The 16,607-nt window shown below is 47.0% G+C and overlaps 4 protein-coding genes across 4 annotated transcripts; 2 read left to right on the top strand and 2 right to left on the bottom strand.

Moving 5' to 3' along the window:
* Positions 1-507: 507 nt before the first annotated feature.
* KVR01_008595 (uncharacterized protein) lies at positions 508-2,333 on the top strand (the record flags this gene model as incomplete). The annotated part of the gene is made up of 5 exons (XM_044791262.1): positions 508-731; positions 818-935; positions 1,058-1,797; positions 1,926-2,160; positions 2,230-2,333. The coding sequence occupies exons 1-5, from the start codon at positions 621-623 to the stop codon at positions 2,331-2,333; spliced, it is 1,308 nt and encodes a 435-aa protein (XP_044642362.1). The 5' UTR covers positions 508-620.
* On the bottom strand, positions 2,309-4,744 carry KVR01_008375 (uncharacterized protein). The gene is made up of 3 exons (XM_044791366.1): positions 4,716-4,744; positions 2,637-4,604; positions 2,309-2,585 (listed from the first exon to the last, which is right to left on the bottom strand). Exons 2-3 carry the CDS (start codon positions 4,440-4,442, stop codon positions 2,544-2,546), a joined length of 1,848 nt encoding a protein of 615 aa, XP_044642142.1. The 5' UTR covers positions 4,443-4,604; positions 4,716-4,744; the 3' UTR covers positions 2,309-2,543.
* Positions 4,745-9,860: 5,116 nt separating this feature from the next.
* Positions 9,861-10,872, bottom strand: KVR01_008529 (uncharacterized protein). The gene is made up of 3 exons (XM_044781667.1): positions 10,548-10,872; positions 10,424-10,501; positions 9,861-10,368 (listed from the first exon to the last, which is right to left on the bottom strand). Exons 1-3 carry the CDS (start codon positions 10,675-10,677, stop codon positions 9,890-9,892), a joined length of 687 nt encoding a protein of 228 aa, XP_044642296.1. The 5' UTR covers positions 10,678-10,872; the 3' UTR covers positions 9,861-9,889.
* Positions 10,873-11,793: 921 nt separating this feature from the next.
* KVR01_008660 (uncharacterized protein) lies at positions 11,794-16,536 on the top strand. Its single transcript, XM_044782400.1, has 2 exons — positions 11,794-12,558; positions 12,703-16,536. Exons 1-2 carry the CDS (start codon positions 12,269-12,271, stop codon positions 15,956-15,958), a joined length of 3,546 nt encoding a protein of 1,181 aa, XP_044642427.1. The 5' UTR covers positions 11,794-12,268; the 3' UTR covers positions 15,959-16,536.
* The last annotated feature ends 71 nt before the right edge of the window (positions 16,537-16,607 follow it).

The following is a 16,607-nucleotide window of genomic DNA, read 5'->3' as shown; positions in this document are numbered from 1 at the left end:
GACTTGCCACACCTCGCACCGCTAGCTACTAAAGAGTAGATTTGACGAGAAGTGGGATTTAAATATTTAAAAGATTATAGTTAAATAAAGCTAAGATATTCTTTTAAGATTCTAATAAAAACCTAATAAGATATTATATTTAAGTAATAGTTCTTAATATTTTATTATAATTATTATTTTAAAATAAAGTTTTATAAAAATTTTAAAGAACCTTTTAAATAAAAATATATAATAATAATAGTAAAGTATTTTTAATTTATTTCTTATTTTTATTTTACTTAAATAAAGGATTAACTTTTAATGAGATAATGTGAAACAAATTAAGCTATGATTATATAAGTATATAAGTGTATAGGAGGTCTTTTGATTGCTCAGTTATCCGAGTTATCCGGTATAGGCTAAAGCCCTATCACTCATTTCCTAAACCTTCCCCTCAGATAAAAGATAACAGCACTGGCTCGCTAATTAACAAATAAGGATAGCGAACTTATCTCTGTTTCCCCTCTCCTTACAGTGACCATGGACCAGGGTGGGAGCACGGAAACCTAAACATTGCGACTATTCACTACCTAGGGTAGTCTTGTGAAGCTGGTACGTGACCTCGGGAGCCCATAGAATGCATGGTTGTTATGGCTACAAGTAACGTTAGCTTATCGGTCGCCGTAATTGGCGGTGGCATTGGCGGACTGACAGCGGCAATTGCAATGCGGAGGGCCGGGCACAAAGTAACAGTTAAGACACCCAGCAATGCCCTTGATTTTCCTATGCCGGAGTAGTGATCTGTATTGAAGAGTACTTACAGATTGATTTTACACAGCTTTTCGAGAAGAACAGCTTGTCGGGCGAAGTCGGAGCCGCCGTTGGACTCGGGTCAAATTCGCTGGACTACTTACAAAACCTCGGCTTTGACAGTAGTAGAGCGAAGATTTGCAGAGGTGAGAACCGTCAGAGGCTTTTTTAGTTGGTATCTTTCACCCAAGAAGCAGTCCTAGATACATGCATCTATACGCTGAGGTCAACGGCTGATCAAGACCCCCGGTGCTAACTTGGGAATCAGTGAAAAACACACAGATCCTCGATGGAAGGACGTTGGAGTTGCTGCAAGTCTTGCAGGTAGCGGGAACAACCGGAGGCACGTTCTATCGACCTGACCTGCGCGAGGAGTTGAGGCTTGTGGCAGAGTCGCCGTTGTCTGATAAAGGTGGCGACGAGGACGCGACGAACCCGCCATGCCGCCTTCTCGAATATACAGAGGTAGTCAGCATCGACCCGGAGCAGGGGATCGTCCACCTGGCGGACGGCTCGCAAGCCGAGGCAGACCTCATCATCGCCGCCGACGGCGTCCACTCGTCCGCGATGAGCGTCATCCTCGGCGAGCCCTCGCCAGCCCTGCGGAGCAGCACCTCGGCCGCCCGCGCCGTGATCCCCGTCGCCAAGCTGCAGGAGAACCCCTTCGCGCGCGTGATGGCTGCCGTGCCCGGCCGCAGCACCTTCAGCGTGGCACCCGACGGCACGCGGTACCTGCTGGGCTACTGGTGTCACGGCTTCGAGTATCTGAATCTCGTCCTCTACGCCCTCGAGGACATACCCGGGATGGTGATCCACAAGATGAAAGGCGAGACGACCCGGGAGCACCTGGCGGCCGCCCTGAACGAGTTCCATCCTGATCTTGGCACGGTGTGTGAACATCTGCTGGATGTCTTGCCGCTGTGGCGGCTCCATACGCGAGCACCTGCCGCCCGGTACAGCCGCGGGCGTCTTGTTGCCATTGGTGATGCGGCACATGCCATGTTATCGGTTCGTCAGTTTTGCAGTTCACGTCCTCCCTCTCGTTCATCGGCAGATGGCGTAGTGACTGGTCTTATGCTGCTACCCAAGTATTCACTTCTAGGTGCAAGAGACTGACTGAATGCGTGTGATCCTAGCACTTGGGCCAAGGGGCCAATTCTGCCATTCTCGATGCTGCGGCTCTCGGTACTCTGTTCGAAGACCTACCGGATCGGTCACCTCAGACCATCTCTCATCGGCTTGGTCTCTTTGACGAGATCAGGGTTCCCTACAATTCAGCCGTTCAACTGTGGTCGGAACTGCCAATGTATGAGCAACCCACCAAGAAAAATGCCGAAATCCAGCCTTTACTCCCAGACCTCAAGCTTCCTGGTAAGTCTGCATGGCGCACTGGGCTCCGCGAAGCCTCTGATCCTGGCTAATTTTTCTGATTCGGAAAAGAGACGACTCAGGAACTTGTAAACTTCGTACACCGGTACGACGTTGTGAGCGTGTGTAGGGAAAGGCTTCAGACTTCGAGTGAACCCGACCACAAGGCAGCATAGAAACGGATTGATCATCTATGTAACAGGAGACTAGGCGGCCCAGTCACTTGTTCTAGTGACCAACCAACTTTCACAGGTTGGCTGTACGGCCCAGTGTGTCACGAAGTGGTTCCTTGGCTACTGAGCAACAACCAGGTTTGATAAATTCTCCATCCACACCAGAAATGAATTCTATATACATTGAAACTCTGGCTTGCCACGAAATGGCATCTACTTCTTTTCGAGAGCAGCGCTTACCAACTCGTTGAAATTCTATTACCAAGTTAGTGAAACACTTGAGTCAGTGATAAGCAAGGTACTCACAGGTGTGCCAAATCCAGTGACAGCGTCCCAGCCAGCCTGAGCCGGGAAGCCGGTAGTGTTGCAGCCGAAGCTCGAGCCGATGGTGACGTCGGTAAAAGTCTTGTAAGCCTTCTTGTACAGCCAAGGGTTGATGAAACCCAGCGTCGGCTTGCCGGCGGCGATGAGAGCGTCGTTGACGAGGGCCAAGATGCCAGCCACGGTGGGCGACGAGGCGCTCGTGCCGCCGACACGGATGACATTGCCGGCGTAGATGATGACGTCGAGGTTGCCCTGCGCCGAGATATCGGGGTACGCACGGCCGCTCTTGTTGTAGAGCCCGTCGTACGTGCCGTTCAGGCTGGCGATGTACTTGTTGACGGTCGACGCCTGGTACTTGGGCTGCGCGAAGTAGTTGCTGAACCCAGCCCCCGAGGCGAAGCGGGTCACGGCCGTCTCGGGGTTGAAGTTGGCGGTGGCGCCGATGGAGGTGACCCATGGGCACGACGTGGGGAAGTCGGGCGTGAACTTGTAGGTGTTGCTGCCGTCGTTGCTGTAGCAGTCACCGGATGATCCGACACCGGCGTCTCCGGACGAGACTAGGTAGGTGACACCGCGGGCACCGAGCTGGGCGAAACTGGAGCAGACCCTCTCGGCATATGACTGGGGCACGGTCTGCTCGTCGTCACCATAAGATGAGCTGAAAACATTTGGGATCTCATCCTGTGCGAGGATGTAGTTGAGGAAAGCCAGGTACGGCTCGTTGGTGTTAGTTGGGGTGCTCAGCGAGGGCTTGAACGGCGGGCTTCCACCGGTGTTGTACGCAGTCAGAGACGTCGGAGCGCTGACACCGAGGACCAGCTGAGCATCGAGGTTACCCTCGACGTTGGAACCCGCGTCGACAAAGACGGACTTGTTGGGGCCCTGGTAGTTCGGCCCGTCGTCAATGATGACGAACTCGAACTCGTCGGCGGCATCGACTTGGTCCGGGCGGAACTGCTGCAGGAATTGCTTGGCATCGTCACGGCGGCTGGTCTCGTTGAGATAATTGTTGATGGCAACCGAATTCTCCTCAACCGCCTGTGCGGTGTAGTTGATCGTGCCGTAGACTGTACGCAGGCAGTCGAGGGTGACGAAAGTAGCGTTGCAGACCGCCGAGACGTTGGCGGCCCCGGTTGCCAGCAGAGATGCAGACTGCTGCTTGTACTTGAGCTTGCCCGTGTGCTCCCACCAGGTCAACTCCTGCTCGGACAAGTCGTACCTGATGGGCTTGTGCTCAGGCTTGGGTGTCAGGAATGAAGTTGTGGGCTGGACGACATCAATATGGTCATGAAGATGCAGTGGCAATGACCATTCTGTCGCGCGGTTGGCAATGTGGCCCCCGTCGTGTTCATACTTGGTGTACTTCGTCTGAAGCAGCTCCTCGGCCTTGGAGATGGGCACAATGATGGAAATCCAGTCCTGAGCGGGCGAGTAAGCAATCTCGCCCACGCCGTGCCCCTCGAGCCACCGGTGGACACTGTCGATGGTCAGGTCTGTTGGGCGGACAATGTCTGCAACCTCGTCGGCGGACAGGTGCTGTCCGTAGCGAGCATGGTCAGGGTCCGAGATCTCAAGCAGGTGCTGCTCGATAGCACCCTTATTGCTCTGCTTCAGACCGATCTGGAGGTTGATAGTGTCGGATTTGTCTGCCGGGCCAAGACTCGTCCAAGACTTGGGGACATAATGGCGTTCCTTGATGGCATAGCTGGCCGACGGAGATTCAGATGGCAGAGCCTCAGCGCCGAGGAAGACGGCACCCAAGCCTACACAGAGCTTAGCGAAGGACATTGTGGGTATGAAAGTCAGGTCGTCGAACTTGGCACACGGGAAGAACTGACTTGGCTCATCTTGGCGTCAGGGGAAGCGACTGATATACATACAGTCCTGCTGTAAAGCACGCTGTTCGAGCTCCAAGCTCTCCTGTGCTAGTTTGCTCAACAGAATGTCGTGCTTGTGATAGCGCAATTAGCCGTGTGCCCAAAGCAGAAGGTGATACCACCTTCCCGTAGTCCCTGTGCTTGTCGATCATTGCTCGACTTTTGGGTCTAATGAGGTACCCACCAATCACCGTAAGCATCACCAAGACGCGCGGATTCGGTCCGCCCTGAATGCTAGCTTGATGTGGCAGGTACAGGTTCCATTGCGTTGGATCAATGATGCTTTGCGGGGTGAATTCGGTGGCAGTAGGGCATAGAGCGCTGACAGGATATTTCCAGGTTTTCTATACGAGCTCTGGCTGCACCGTAGTAGCATCCATGGATGCTGTCAGCCTGTCAGCCTGTGTGGGTGTCCCGGGGTTGCCTCGCAGGAAGCAGTCTCGCAGGGCAGCATCACAACATCACAACATCACTGCAGTGCCCCGCGTTATCTGCACGGCAAGTGCGCAATGTACCACAGCGCGTGCAGATGTTTGGGGCGCGCACGACTCAGAACTATACGAGATATATTACGGATCAAAGGTGGGGCCACCAATATCCGTCTATCCCAGATACCGGTATGGGCTTATCGTACTCAACTTCACAGCTGAGTGACCTCCCGAGGTCTCCGGTCTGAGCTTAATAAAAGTTAGTTGATATTATGAAGCAGGCACCCGTGGACGCGGGAGGTCATTGATCAAGGGGTGGTTTCGTTTCTAATCCCCATACATATAAAACGAATGTGGCGCCTTCATACGGTGGTATACGTTTAAGACCCAGCTTTGTTAAAAAAAAAAAGAAAATGCAGTACCATCAGTGATCAAGTGCATCAATTGATATTACACTGTTCCGTCTTCGATCAACAAATGCTTGACAGATTGAATCCCTACTTCCGAGTTAAACTTGAAATTGGCCAAGTGGATCATGAAGGATATAATTAATCAGTGCCTGCACCAACAAGTGCGCAGACTTGTACATACCGAGTTTCAAGTACTGTTGCACGCACCGAAGACACCATGTTAATCCAATTAACGAATCAGAACTCAGGAATTGCACTTCAAAACAATCCTAGGTACCGATATGCAGGTTATTCCAAATGTCATAGCCGTCCACGGGTGTGTACATCCGTCTGACCCTTGATAATAGCCCATGACCTGTAGACATGTATGGATGGGATATCTAGCGGGCAGGGCCCTGTCCTGCAGCTCGTGCTGGTCCAAACTGGATAAGGATATAGAAAGGGTACTTGAAACTGCGTGTAACGTCCCCGGCCCACATTCTAACCATCCCCTAATTCCAACCACCTCTTCCTTCAACCACCCCTTCACCTTAACCCTATTTATACTACTACTACTATTTTATCCTTCTTAATACTTAAAATCTTTAATTAGTTATCTTTATTACTTTTCTTAAATATCTACCTAACTTTAATTTAAGCCTATTAGATTACTTTAATATTTATAAATAACTTATTAAAGTTAAGTTAAACTTTTTTTTTTAAGTTAATTTATTAACTTTTAATTAATATTTTAATTTTTAAACTTTTTTATAAATATTATTAAATTAATATTTTTTTAATTTTAACTTTTAAAATTTTATAAAAAAGTTATTATATAAAGTTTAAATATTTATTATAAATATATTTAATTATTATATTATATAACTTTTATAATTACTTAAAAGTTATAAAATAATTTTTAAAATTAATAAAAATATTATTTAATATAAAAATATATATTATTTTATTTAATAATAGTTTTCTTTATTTTTTATTTTAATAATTTATTAATTTTAATAAAATATATATTAAAAACTTTATATTTAAAAGTAATTATAAATTAATTATTTATTATTTAAATTAAATATTTAATTTTATAAAAGTTTTAATATATATTTTATAATAATAATTAAAAACTTTCTTTTATAATTATTAATAAAAATTATAACTATTTTAATATTATAAATATTTTTAAAGGTAATTTTAAATAAATTAAAAATTAATATATTAAATAATTAAAATATATATAAACTAATAATTAATAAAAATAATATAAATATTATTTAAAAATATTTTTATATAAAATTAACTATAATATATATATAAATTATTTATATTTTTTAATTCTACTATTAAACTAAAAGTAAATAATTAAGATTTTAAAAGAATAAAATATAATATATCTTTTAAAGATTAGCTTAATTAAATTTATTATATAAAACTTTTTATAATAACTTTATAATCTATATTTATAATACTATCTATTATTAAAAAATACCTTCCTATATTAATATACTAAGTTATATTTAATTAATTTAAGCTAATACTATTAACCTATTAAAAATTAAAGCTATTATAAACTACAAGCTAATCTAACATTAATAAACACTATATATAAGTATTAAATTTACTATATAACTTAAATAAGTTAGCTAAAATAGATAAAAATAAAGCTACCATTCCTTTAAAGGTTCTAGCTCTACTTAAATAAACACCTATCTATTAGCTCCACTACATTGCAAGCAAAACCACTTGAAAGTAATTACTTAGTCTACCACGCAACCCATTAAATTGAGAAATAGCTAGGTAAGGCAACCACACTCTATTATCTAGGTTTATAATTCTAATAGCTTTATAAAAAAAGAAATAACTATTAATAACTAAATTTATAACTATATAAAGACTAACCTCTACTTTAAAGAAAAGTTATTATTATCTAAAATAGTTAATATATTTTTAAAAAAACTAAAAAATTATAAACCTAATTTAAAATATATTAAAATCTATAAGAATCTTAAACTTAAATTTAAAGAATATAAAACTTTAACTTATTTAAAAAAAGAAAGGCTAGAAAAACTTAAAAAGGCTTAAATTAAACTAAACTAAATTATAATATAATAAAATAATTAAATAAAAATTAATTAAAATTTTATAATTATAAATCTTTTAACTTTATACTTAAAAGAGGCTATAATATATACATAATATTTATTAATTATAAGAAAATATTATTTAAATAGGTCTTTTAATATAATTTAAAAAAACTTTTTAATTATTTAATTATAATAAACCTTTTATTTAATCTTTTTTATTATTATAAACTATTAGTTTATATAATTTTTAAAAATTATAAAAATTATTATTATTATATATTTAATTCTTAAAAATAATAAAGAAATTTAAAACTTACTTATAATAAATATATATTTTATAAAAGGTTTATATATATAAATTAAAGTTTTTAAAGTAATTTATTATTTTTAAATAACTAATTATAAATATTATTTTAAATTTTCTTTTATTAATTATTTTTATTAATATTTTAATAGTTATTTAATTTAATAACTTTTATAATAAATAATTATATTAAATTAAACTATATAAATATATTTTTTTATTATTTTTAATTATTTTACTTTAATTTATTAATATTTATAATTTTTAAAAATAAAATAATAAATTAAAGTTTTTAATTACTTCCTTTTAATAAAAAATATTAAAAAAGGAGATTATTTAGTTTATTAAAATATATTTTAAACTACTTTAATTAATTAAAAATAATACTAATTAATCCTTTTAAATATTAAAAAAATTATAAATAGTAAATTTACTTTATATATTAAAAATAGTTATAAAATATAATATATAAAATATATTAAGTTTTAAAAACTTTTATATAAGTATTTTATCTTTAATTATTATAAGTATATTATAAATTTTTTCTTTTTTATACTTTTTTATAATAATTAAAATAATATTTAAAAAAAAGTTTAATAATTAAAAAAAATTCTTTATAAAGTTATAAAGGGGTATAGATAGAGTAGGAATAGATATATATATATATAAATATAGGTGTAGGGTAGTCGGATTTAGGGGACTATTGGAATGTAGGCCGGGGACGTTAAGCACCAGATTATAATGCCGGTCAAGCCCCTAAATGCTAAAATTGTGGGTCAAAGGATGCGCTCCGAACGTACCAGAAAAGGTGGTCGATCATCAACGTCAACACAGGTCCAGTGAAGCCTAAGGAGGAAATCTGTCTTGAAGCGCCATCGTCACACAAGAGTTATTTAAGTCTAGGATCTATGCAAACCTATGATTTACGGCGACCTTGGCGCGACGAAATCTTGCAGGTGCGGCCATGGTTTCGCGAAGTCATTGTACAATGCATCATGCTGGCCCCAAGTTTCCATCACCGGTGGTAATTGGTAGTTAGGCCCCTCTCATGCCTAACTACCAGTCGATGCCATCCATGTTACCGCTTGGGCAAGTAATATATTTCTTTGAGTAAACGTGATCACACCCTCCCGACCTCCAGACGTATCCCTCTCACCTCGTCTCCGTCGCAATATCGACCGAGATGTGTTTGCGGCTGTCAGTAGTCGAGGCTAAAAACTGCATGCTTAGACTGCTAAAGCGTCAGTCACTGTAAGGAGTTGGCTGAAGGGAGTAATTGTTATAGTACTATCCCATAATGATTTCGTAGTGCCGACAGTTGCGAGCTGGTAGGAGCCCTATATCGTCTTAGATGCGTGTGATTTTGCTTAGCCAGCTCGCAGTCAACTTCACCAGGTTGGCTTTGTGCCCTACATAGGTACTAGTTCACCCCGTATACCTTGCGGCAAATTTTACCAGAACCGTTCCCCTGGCTTCGACAATTCGTGCGTTTGTCATCTTCTTTGATACAGACAATACATGCGCATGGGGCCACCGTCACTACCCTCAGTATCAACAAAGAGTATCTTCTAAAATTTGGTCATGGTGTGAAATATTCGATGGTCCGATAGTGGAATCAGGTTTAGGCTCTAGCATGGAAAGTATAGTTTAAGTTAGCGGAGGAAAGTAAACAAAGTCGCCAAAATCAGAGTGAGGTTCCTGGTATAGGTGTGTGGAAGGAGACCTGGTGAAGTAAGATAGAGTGAGTGACCGGACGGTGAAGAGGGAGAATCTAGACAGTGTAGCATATTGTACGCGAAACGTCGATAGAGTTCAAGATCAGAATGTGTGGGGGGTATCGAATTGATTGTTGTGCGCTTGTGTGTGGTGATCATCAGTGGTGCTGCAGATGACTCGTGTGGAATTGTAGGGCTAGTAGCTTGCTACCCTACCCTCTTTCAAGTTGGTGTTATATCCGGAAGTATATGTTATTGAGGATACGAAGATGAATTTTAAGTCTAAGACGTGGTGAAAACAGGACAAGAGCCTGCACCGCGGCGGAGGAAGATGACAGTTCCAGAGCTCAAACACATGAGCACAATGCTTGAACACAGAAGACATAAATGATCGGAGAAATGTATGAGAATCAAATAGTATCCTCTAGGTTAATTAGAGCCTAGCATCTGGAATGTTTTGAACTCCTTAGACTCGAGTACAGCGGAGGCGGAGGGCCTTTGGCACGGATCGACCACCAACATAAGGTTAAGAAGATCTCTCAACTGGCCGGGCATTTTGAGGTTTTGAGTTTCTTCTGCAAAAGACCCGATCGATTGCGGACCTTCCTCGTTTTGGCTCAAAATCACAGCAGATTCGACTGCAGATTTGAGGGTAGGTCGCTCAACCTGCTCAGGAGTGGGGATATGCCACTCGGGGAACAGTCGCTTGATTTTTGCCATGCACCAAGCCTCGTTGATAAGGGGATGAGGGCTATCCCACGCCCCCAAGATGCCAGGCTTGACCCAGCAGAGCAGCAGTGCTCCAACTGCCCAGACCTGAGATATCTTGATGCATGGTTGGCCCAAGAAGACTTCGGGGGCACGCATGGCATAGGGTCGGGCGTTATGAAGATAGCCATCCGGAACGACTATGAATGGGTCAGTGGACAGACATATTGATCTTGTCTATCCGTGGTTGCGTACCGAGCCCCAGGTCTCCAACTTTGGCAGTGATACGGCCTGTGTCGACGCCAGAGAGCAGTATGTTCGCAGGTTTAAAATCTATGCTTGTCAGCGAATTTCAATGATTCAGAATTGGTTGTTTCACCTGTGTTCACGTATTGCTGGCAGTCCAGAACGACACAACTGGTCAGCGTCTCCTTAGAACCGCCTTGATAATGGCATAATTGCGCGTGTTGGGCTGATATTTCACATCCGCAAGGGTGGAGTCCAGCCATTCCAAAGCGAGGGTGTGATTGTCAATCACATCATATAATTTCCGGAAGCATGTCACCGATGCGACACCAGTCAGGCGATAAGTTCGACGTTCACGCTCGAGATTCTCCAAGGCAATCTCATCGCCAGGCATAGCTTTTTTGATGATAGCCCTGATGTGATGGTTCAGTGTTAATACTTAGATAGGTACAATCGCTGCAACATGACGAACCATTGTGGTGTATTTGGACCATCCTCGCGTGGGACAACTCTGGCTTTGAAGACGGAGGATACGTGCGTTTCATCACCTTTAACTGAATCTGTAATTCGGTACCCCCATTTAGCACCCTGGAGAAGATGCCCAGAAGTAAGGGATGATATGGTTCTTAAAAATGAGGGTCTTGCAGAAGTGGATGCCAGATGGGTAAGTAAGCGCATTGTGAGAGCGCAAGAGATGAAGAAAGCATGGCCGGTGGGTTTGTTTACGTTAGTAAGTAGATGGATAACCTCATCAGATGTAACTATCCAGGTACTGGTAACTTGAAATTGTGAAAGAGAAGTTGGCACGCCCCGACCGAGACTCGGTAAATTTTGTGCCAGATTCAGGCAGACCACATTATTGGCACTGTATTTCTTCAGACGCTGGGTCTTGAGCGTTTACCACTGTATGAAGGCGCCACGTACATTTTACATGTATGGGGATTAAAAACGAAACCACTCAGGCAGACCACGCATTGCCAGGGGTATTGCATATGTCTGAGGCTGCCGCAATTCGGTTCTACTCTATGATTTTGTCTTAGCAAGGAAGACTATGATAATGCATGGCAAAGCTGCAACAGGCTCACAGGATGAGTGGTCGTGACTGACTGAAGTGCCACACTCAGTTACGGTCCTCTGGCTCTGGCTGTTGTGGCTGACGAGCTGGTTCAGGTTAACTCGTGGACCGGGCCTTTCGCTCCGCGGCAGAAGGTTTGGGGTAGCAATCAGGGGCACATCCTGACAAGTGCAGCGGGTCGGAAGCAGCCACCAGGAACCGTGGGGCGGCGCACGGATCAGGATCTAGCCCAGGGTGCTCACTCAAAAAAGCTCTGGGCGTGATGTCATTACTACGAACAACATCAGACGCTCCAGACGGCCTGGACGGCACATCACGCTCGTCACCTGTCCAACGGCCAAGCGCCAGCAAGAGTACGCTTTTTCGGTTGTTCATTTACACTATCTGCCAGTGGCCCTAGCGTACGGCAGAGAAATGCCTGGCAATCTTGAATGAGTGGGATGACACGGCATTTTTTGCCCGTCAGAGACAGTCACCGCGTGTCGATTTCAGGTTCTCAGGTTACTCGCCTCGGCTGTATTATGGGCATGTGTGCTTGCAGCCACCCAGAGACACCATAATCTCTTTTTTTTCTCTATGCCCTGCCATTTGCTGCCATGAGCTCCCCTGCTTCATGGTTCCCATAATACCAGCCCATTTCCCCCCATCACCTCTTGATCTGGGAGACCCACCTGCGAATACCTACACTACATCATCAACCTGTAATATTCTGGTCAACACACGTTGCATCCTCCCCAGTTCGCGGCACCGCCACGAGCACGCGAGACCCGACACGCAGGATGATGGCCAAGCTGAGCCCACCGGCTGTTGCGCCGGAGGACCAGAACCTGAAGCTCGAGACAACCAATGCGCAAGCAGGACAGCCATCTTCGCTGATTCGAGACGACAAAGGGCACGTGGCGTACCCAGGCTATGTTCCTCAACAGCCCCAATCGCCCACCAGCCCAGAACCCCCTTCGCCCGAGACAGAACCGCCGCCACCAGGGGGCATCCGAAAGGCAGCTTCAGCCCCTCTGGGGTCAGACATTGATGATCCAGAATCCTCCCCTAGGCCCAAGCCAAGCCAGAGGTCTGCAACTGCTGCTCCTCCAAAGACCACAAGAACAACATCCGCCCTACCCCCCTCTATCAGGCGAGCTGGCACCAATGTCTCCCAGCTCCAAGAGGCCCTCTGGAACACAAACGCTAACCTCCAAGATGAGTCCTCGAGCAGCGACTCCTCCGACGATGACGACCTCGGTGCCGACGTCGAGCGAACTGATCAAGCTTCTACCGCCGCCAGGCCACAGCCACCTCGATCCGAAAAGTCAGACCCGTTTCGCCGCTTCAAGGTCGGGAACGAGAACTACAGGACCAAGGGTAGGGTATCCAAGCGCGACGGGCGTCTGGCCATCTCCATTAAAGACACAAGCGACAAGGGCTATCTCGTGAAGGCCCTCGGCGCCACCCTTGGCAAGGTAGTCCCCCTGAAGGAAGGCGAAGAATCCGAGCAAGACCAAGAACGGCCCACTGCCGAGCGAAGATCCTCCGAGACGATACTCACTCCCGAGAGCTTCCAATGTCCCAAACTCAATATTGTCATCATGGTCATCGGGAGCCGCGGGGACGCCCAGCCATTCCTAAAGATTGGCAAGGTCCTGAAAGAACAATACGGTCACAGGGTCAGAATCGCCACACACCCTGCCTTTCGTGATTTCGTCGAGAAGGACACGGGGCTGGAGTTCTTCTCCGTTGGAGGTGACCCGGCCGAGTTGATGGCTTTCATGGTCAAGAACCCCGGCATGATACCTACTCTCGAGACAGTGAGGGCCGGTGATATTTCTCGGAGGCGACAAGCAATGGCCGAAATGTTTGAGGGTTTTTGGAGAGCCTGTATCAACGCTACAGACGAAGAGAAGAACGTGAAAAACGCCCGCATGATGGAGCACACGAACCCCTTTATTGCCGACCTGATCATCGCCAACCCACCGAGCTTCGCACACGTGCACTGCGCAGAAGCACTGGGGATACCCTTGATCATGGCATTCACCTTCCCATACACGCCGACAAAGTCATTTCCACATCCTCTGGCCACCATCAAGAAGAGCAACGTCGACCCTGGCTACTCAAATTTCATGTCTTACCCACTCGTGGAGATGATGGTCTGGCAGGGACTGGGCGACCTCGTCAACGACTTCCGTGTCAAGACCTTGTGTTTGGACCCCGTGTCGACACTCTGGGCACCGGGTGCTCTATACCGCATGAACGTTCCTATTTCCTACCTGTGGAGTCCCTCGCTCGTCCCGAAACCCTCGGACTGGGCAGACAATATCGACATCTCAGGCTTCGTCTTCCTAGACTTGGCTTCTTCCTTCACCCCTCCAGACCCTCTCGACCAATTCCTCAAATCTGGCGACCAGCCTGTCTACATCGGTTTCGGGTCGATTGTTGTCGACGATGCCGACAAGTTCACCGAGATGGTCTTCGAAGCAGTACGGCTCGCAGGTGTGAGGGCACTCGTCTCTAAGGGGTGGGGTGGCCTGGGCGGCGAAAACGTGCCAGAAAACATATTCATGCTTGAGAATACGCCCCACGACTGGCTCTTCCCCAAGGTCAAGGCTTGTGTCATCCATGGTGGCGCAGGCACAACTGCCATGGCCCTGAAATGTGGCAAGCCGACTATGGTCGTGCCATTCTTTGGAGATCAGCATTTCTGGGGTCCCATGATAGGCAGGGCCAAGGCGGGGCCCGAGCCCGTCCCCTACAAGCACTTGTCGGCTGAGAAGCTGGCCGAAGGCATCAAGTACTGTCTCACTGAGGAGGCGCAAGAGAAGGCCCAGGAGATGGCACGCGACATTGCCCGAGAGGGCGACGGTGCAGAGAACGCGTGCTCATTCTTCCACAAGCACCTGCAGCTCTCCGGAAAACACAGCATGAGATGCTCGATCCTGGAGGACAAGGTCGCTGTGTGGTGGATGAGGAACACCAGCCTCAGGCTCAGTGCCTTGGCCGCTGAGATACTCGTGGACAAGGGGTACATCACCTGGCGCAAGCTGAGGCTCTTGAGACATTGCGAGTACAACGACTTTGAGGGCCCCGGTGAGCCCGTCACTGGCATGATCGGGTCCATTGCTGGGACTTTCGGAAATGCGGTCGGTGGCGTGGCAAGCGTGCCCGGTAGACTTGCGAAGACTTCCAACAAGCGACGACAGCGCAAGGAGAGACGTCGCAGAAAGGCTGAAGAGAAGGACAAAGCAGACCAGGAGACGCGAGAGAACGGGGCTCCTATGACAGTTAACCACGCAGACGCTAAGGAAGGTGTGAATGAGTCCACTTCCGAGAGCAAGACCACGGAAACTAAGGAGAGAAAAGAGGGACCGGCAAAGACCGAGGGGAATAGAAAAGACGGAGACAACGGTGATGACGGAGCATCCGTTCACACAGCCACGACCGAAGGCACAGCAGAAGACGAAGGCTACGTCGACCAAGTCGCCGAAGGCGTGGGCAAGTCCGCCCAAGCAATCGCCACCGCGCCAATCGACCTCTCCGTGGCCCTCGCACAGGGCTTCCACAACGCACCACGCCTCTACGGCGACGACACCGTGCGGCGGCCCACCCGCGTGACGGGGATCCGGTCCGGCCTGCGGGCGGCGCGCTCCGAGTTCCTGTTCGGCGTCTACGACGCCTGGACGGGCGTCGTGCGGCTCCCGTACCGCGGGGCGCGGCACGGCGGCGGCGTGGAGGGGTTCGCCAAGGGCGTGGGGATGGGCGTCACGGGCTTCGGGCTCAAGAACATCGCCGCGGTCGTCGGGCCGTTCGGGTACACGCTCAAGGGCATCAAGAAGCAGGTCGAGCGGCGGCGGCAGCCCACCAAGCACATCCGGCGCGCGCGGATCCTGCAGGGGCAGCAGGAGGCGGCGGCGCTGCTCGGGGGCGACGGCCAGGGCAAGGAGCGCGAGGCCCGCGAGAGGGAGGTCGTCGCCGGGTGGAAGGTGTTCCAGGCGCTGTGGGCCACGGTCGAGGGGAAGGAGAAGGCCAAGGGCGGGCTCAAGGCGCAGTTCAGCGAGACGCGGACCAGGGGCCAGGGGGTGCCCGAGGCGCTGGAGAGCGTGGCCATGGCGGAGCGGACGCTCGAGGAGGTCCGGCGGGGCGGGAAGGTGGCCACCGGGATGAAGGAGTTCCGGCGGTCCGAGGACCTCGCGCGGAGGTCTGGGGATATCTCGGGCCGGCAGTCGGTCGATCGGAGGGGGTCGCCGCATGGTGGTGGTGGTGGTGGTGGTAATGATGGTAGGAGGAAGTCCTCGGAGGAGCACCAGGGCGGAGCATCGCTGGACCCTGCTTCTGCTGCTGGGCCGAGGAGGTCGGCTGATACTAATACGAGTGCGGAGAGGCAGAGGAAGGGGGCGGGCTCTTCTGAGCGTATTGAGGAGGGTGATGAGGAGCCTTCTAATAATAAGGCTGTGGAGAATGGGAAGGTCACTGCGTCTTGATTCGAACGGCGGGCATTGACGGCATGGCATGGCGTGGCGTGGCATGGCATGGCATGGAGTTTTAGCGACGTTGTGTCTTCCTAGGGACTGGAGTATATGATACCCTTTTAAAACTTTTCTTTGTGTGTTTTGTGGACACGGTCTGTGAACAGCTGATGTATCTCTAATAGATGTGTAAAGGAATCAGAGGTAGTGGGTATGAGAAACATCGCACGTGTGGATGGAGCTTTACTTGCCGTCAGCCAGTAGAGCAACCAGCCCGGAGCATTTGATAGCAATCCATCACCAGTGACCAGTGCACACACGCCGTGATGGAACAGGTTGGAACCAAGGAGGCCCAGACTCGGGCTGCAGTCCCCGATTATCATAATAGTCATACAGCCATTCGTCCTGAGGATAAACGTATCCATGTCACCGTCGAACTCCTGTTGTTTGTTTACATATGCAAGCACAAATGTGGTGGCCAAAGCCACACCCCGTGACAATGCCCTTCCGTAGGTTTTTAATGCTCTCGGTTTCTTCTTTTCTGCTTGCAGAGTCGTGCCGGGTTCAGGACAAATACTCACGATGCGAATAAGACCAGGAAATCCCATGAAGGACGAGTAAGTGTTCTATGGTATCACAAAGACGAAATCAATACTGAGAAGGC

This window comes from Diaporthe batatas (assembly GCF_019321695.1).
Source record: "Diaporthe batatas strain CRI 302-4 chromosome Unknown Contig00010, whole genome shotgun sequence".
In the NCBI taxonomy this organism is placed as follows: Eukaryota; Fungi; Ascomycota; class Sordariomycetes; order Diaporthales; family Diaporthaceae; genus Diaporthe; species Diaporthe batatas.
The sequence above is the reverse complement of the archived record's forward strand: the minus strand, read 5'-3'. Positions and strand labels throughout refer to the sequence as shown.